The sequence below is a fragment of the Acanthisitta chloris genome, unplaced genomic scaffold (assembly GCF_000695815.1).
Source record: "Acanthisitta chloris isolate BGI_N310 unplaced genomic scaffold, ASM69581v1 scaffold26238, whole genome shotgun sequence".
NCBI classification, from domain to species: Eukaryota; Metazoa; Chordata; class Aves; order Passeriformes; family Acanthisittidae; genus Acanthisitta; species Acanthisitta chloris.
Genome location: NW_008686846.1, coordinates 6625 through 11447, shown reverse-complemented (window position 1 = coordinate 11447; position 4823 = coordinate 6625). Strand labels below are relative to the sequence as shown.

The following is a 4823-nucleotide window of genomic DNA, read 5'->3' as shown; positions in this document are numbered from 1 at the left end:
TCCTTTGCTGTATCAGTGTATTTCAGTCACCCTTTCAACCTGTGTCTTCCCTCAGACATCCTGGAGGTGCTGACAGACATCGATGAGATGTCCAGACGGAGGCCAGAAATTCTCTCCTTTTTTGCTGTGAGTATTGGTGTCTCAACCTCCCACTGAAAGGAAGAGTTCTTTTCACCAGTCTGTGTTGCACAGGCAGCTTCAGCACTGCCCTTCCTGTGCTTTTTGGGTGGTTGTTGCAGCATCTTGGGAGAAACTGATTTTCAGTTAGGCCTTCTGAGAGCAGGCAGCATTTCCCTCCATTGCACCCTGGGTCTGCCATCATCCACTTTATGTCAGAGGAAGAATTAATGCTTTGTTTTCTTCCCAGTATTGGAGCAAGGAGAGATCAAAACAGCTTTTTAGAAGAAACTGGAGCCTAGGGAAAACTTAGCTGTCCCACATGGAATAAGATTACAGAATGGCACTTTAAAGTAATAAAAACCAGGATAATCCTTCTTACAGAGGGGGATTTCTGGGGCCAGTCAGTACCTGCTGGATGTGCATTGGGCTGGATTGGTGCTGAAGGGGTAGTAATGCCAGTCTGAGGAGTCTCTGCCCTTGGATGGCTCCGTGATCCACGTTTTTCCGTCTTTCAGACAAACCTACAGAAGCTGATGAGTTCATCAGAGGATTCCTGCCGAAACCTGGCCTTCAGCCTGGCTTTGCGCTCCATTCAGAACAACCCCAGGTGAGCACCACTGCAACTCTGCCCATCCTGACTGGTGATCTGGGCTGTACTAACACTATCATGTTTTTACTCCCAGCATTGCTGCAGATTTCCTTCCCACCTTCATGTACTGCCTCGGCAGCCGAGACTTCGAGGTGGTGCAGACAGCACTGAGGAACCTGCCTGAATACACCCTCCTTTGCCAGGGTAAGCTGAGATCTGCCACCTTTGGGGCACACGTAGAATCACTGAATCATCAAAGTTGGAAGAGACCTCTAAGATCAAGTCCAACCATTAACCTGTCACTGCTGTAACTCCCAAACCCTAAACCATACCCTCTAGTGTCAGATCCAGATGTCTCTTAAACACTTCAGGGATGTTGACTCCACCACCTCCCTGGGCAACCTATTCCAATGCCTTGGCCTCACCAGGGTCAAAGCTGGGGTCCTGTGCTGGGAACAGCCCCTCTGAGAAGTTGCCAGTGGTCAGTATTGCCTAGACCCATCAAACAAAGATCTATACCAACAGTAGCTTTGGCCTGAGTATCATGGGACTCAGGACTATTTGGCCTGAGTTTGTCATAGGGACAAGAGAGGCTTCCTTGAAGTAGATTTGCTCCCTTACAATTTTCTCTGAGTTGTGATTCCTCACATGATCACATACCCACAGAGCTGTTAGAGGGTGGATTGTGCACGTTTATATGGAAGGAGAGAATTTCTTGCACAGCTGCAAATGTTCATCCCAGTGTTTGTTGGTGGATTGCTCTTGTTTGTGTGTTGGAACTCTCAGGGCAGTCCTCATGCTGCCTTTCCCTTCCACAGAGCACGCGGCTGTTTTACTGCACAGAGCCTTCCTGGTGGGCATGTATGGCCAGATTGACACCAGTTCTCAGATTTCAGAGGCCTTGAAGATTCTGCACATGGAGGCCATGATATGAACATGTGATTCTGGGAGCTCCACTTCCAGAGGAATTAATTTAATGGACTCATCAGCTGCATTGAAGCCCTGTAAGAAGACAGTGTACTGTGACCCACGTGCTGGAGGATCAAAGAGGTGATGTGGCAGGCCAGACTGCTGGAAAAGGAGAGTATGCTGACTGAAGATCAGGAAGGGACAAGGATCAATCTGTCTGGCTAAGATGCCATTATTGTGGGAGAATAATCTCCTGAACGTTGTGCCAAACAGGGACCACTTCCTTCATGGGGTCTTGAGACAGTGGCTGTCAGTCTGTTGTGTGGATTTTTTTGACTCTCCAAGAAGGCAGAGCTGCTGGGAGAGCAAGAGGGAGTGATGGCCTTTGCACTTGAAGTGTCTGTACTCTCTGTGCTGGAGGGAACATGCAGATCTGTGCAGGGGGAGAGACCACTTTGGTTTCTGGGGTTGAGTGTTTGGGGTTTTGGTTTTTTATTTTATAATTAAAATTCTCTTTGTTTCCATTGTGCCTTTCTCTGCTCCCTTGGGTGTAACTTGACATGGCTCTCTCCCTGTTCTTCAGTCTTTTGTTATTCTAGACAGAGCATCTCTGGGAGACCTGTCTCCATGGCCAAGTGCTCACAGAGCTGCCTTGGCCTTTTACAGGGACTGGAGGAGATCTAGAATGGTCAGTGGGGTATCATGGATGAGTTTGGTCAGCACCAGCTGCTGACAGGACAACTTTTAAGAGGTTCCTTAGGAAACCAAAACAAACTTCTTGGTACATCTGCAAACATCCCAGCAGCTGGCCACTGTCAGTGGAGTCTTTGAACAAGCAGCTGGGTTTTCTCTTTGGGATCTGCCAGTTCCTTCCTGTGATGCTTCAGACCACTGCTCCCTGGTCCCTGCCTGCTGATGGGGGTCATGGTTTGCCAGCTGTCATTTAAGGGCAGAAAAGAAGGCTTCCTTCCCTCTGCTCCAGAGAAACTACTCCTGTGTGTGCTTGTTCTCTCTTAATTCTACTCACCATTTTGTTCTCACATCATTTGTCTCTATTTCTCTGGCACTTCACTTATTAGCAGAGTCACTGGAGTATCCTACAGACAAAGATCCTGAAGGTATTTTATAGATAACTCTAAATAAGTCTATCTCCCTGCTGGTGGCAGGGACACTTGTGACCTCATGGGTGGCTGGATGGAGAGATACTGTCCATTCTTGCACATGAGGAATACCACAGCTGAACACTTCTGCTAGTGTGTCAAAACAGGAATCAATGTCCAGCTGGCTTTGCAGAGAGATGGAGAAGAAAAAGTGGAGATCTGAACTCCCATCATCTGTAAGTAGGCTTGCCTTTAACTAGAGATTAGAGCCATCAGTTACAGATGCAACATGCTCTTTTCCTCAGCAGCATCTGCTTCGCATCCGGAGCCACTGCTGTGGCAATTAGCTACATATAAATTACGTGGAGGAACAGCTGAAGAAGATCAAGTCAGTGGAATGGTTTTCCTGAGGGGCTCAGTGACAGCAGGATTAACGCCTGTCCAAGGGGAGCCAGTAATCTCACTGGGAACCCTTACCTCAGTCCCTTATCAGACATCATTAAGACACTGCTCAGTTTGTCAGAGCAGGGAAGTAGTTCTGTTGGTGCTTCTGTGGGCTTAGAGCAGCTCGAAACTTGTGGGGCTGCCTGGAAAAGGGCTTTTCACAGGACTTTGAATCAAGGAGCAGGGAAAATGTCTCAAGACTGTTACCATGCAAAGACAGCCAAACACAGTAGCAGTGCTGTGGTGAAGATCTTCCCTGCAGCTGGGACTTTCCAGAAATCCCACTCAAGGGCTGCAACTAGGAACATTTACAAGCAAAAATGAACAGCATGTTTGGTCCCAAGTTCTACTGTGTGTGTCTGGTGATGCCTGTGGTGAGCAGACTTGCTCCAGGATGCCTGGTTTGGAGGAACACAGCATGCTTGGATGTTGGCAGAACTACTTCATGACCTCTCAGACCAGGAAGGCCACCAGCAATCATCTTTTGGGAGATCAGGAAACATTCAAAGGGTGGGAATGTGGGTGGAGTTACTCTGCAGAGCTGGACCTTCCCATAGATCTCCCAGGACAAATCACCTGTGATTTGTTGATCTCTGCTTTTTGCTGTATTCAAGGTTCCTACGATGCATTTTTTCTGCTGCCACCCTCTGCTTGGACCAGTGAAGCTAAGCAGGTTGCTGTGGCTTGAAGCACATCACCAAAAGCAGATCAGGGCTGAGAACAGGGCTGTCAGGGGGTTCCTGGCTGTGCAGAGACAGCTCAGAGCAGGAGCCTGTCCCTGCTGTCTGGGAAGGCAGCTGTGACAGCTCTAAAATGGTTAGTGACAGTAGTACTGATGGCCTGACATTCGCCTGCCTTTTAATCTGCACTCTGTAACTTTCATCTCCGCCTGGCTGAGCACCTTCCCTCCTCCCATCCCAGCTGAGCTGACAGTGTCACCCTTCATGGGTCTGCTGGACTCCTCCCAGAGTCTGGGGCCTCCTCCTTTGTCTCCGAGAGCTGATGCCTTGCTCAGAAGAGGAGTGGTGAGGAGGTTTGCAGGGTCTTTCCTGGCCAAGCCCTGGGGGCCCTGGTGGCTCACCCAGTGCTAATCCCTGCTCCCATCGGCCTTACAGACAGCACATCCCAAAATGGTGCAAAATCCCTGCTTAGACACTTTGCTACCATGATCTCCTGTAGTCAAGAGCGTCCTAGGAGAACTATGGGCTGCCAGGGCTGGTGGCTGGGGCTGGGGAATGTGCTTAACACTGGCTCAGGGGGAGGTTTTTTGTCTTCTCAGATAAAATGGGAATCCCATCCCAGCTCTAAGGGAGGCATGAAGGGAAGGGAAAACTAGCCACAGACTGTTCCCCATCCTGTGGCTGCACCTAGCTCAGGGCAGGGCTGGCACAGCCCCTGTATGTCAGCTGGCCCTGCTTGGGACCTGCGTGGCTGGCAGTGGGTAGATGTCCTACAAGGCTGGGGAGCAAAGGGAGCCCAGGAGTAGCTGGGAATTCCTGGAACAGCTGAGTGGCTGAAAGTCCTTTCCCTGATCACTGACTGGCAAAGGTGGGGCAGGAATAGCTGAATCAAGGCTGGGAAAAGGTCCCAGCATGCCTGGGTGGAGGTGGTGGCATGGTGCAGGCAGACTGCAGCCAGAAAGATGAGGCTTGGGAGGAGAT

General features: G+C 49.8%; 1 protein-coding gene across 1 annotated transcript in view; it reads left to right on the top strand.

The window, feature by feature from the left end:
- INTS1 (integrator complex subunit 1) overlaps positions 1–2142 on the top strand; it is a gene marked incomplete at its 5' end in the record, with an annotated part of 29238 nt that extends 27096 nt beyond the window's left edge. Inside the window, 4 exons of the mRNA XM_009080364.1 lie at positions 56–126; positions 636–727; positions 804–913; positions 1528–2142. Of these exons, the coding sequence (XP_009078612.1) occupies positions 56–126; positions 636–727; positions 804–913; positions 1528–1643 (389 nt within the window). The remainder of the gene's footprint in view (positions 1–55; positions 127–635; positions 728–803; positions 914–1527) is intronic.
- Between the last annotated feature and the right edge of the window lie 2681 nt (positions 2143–4823).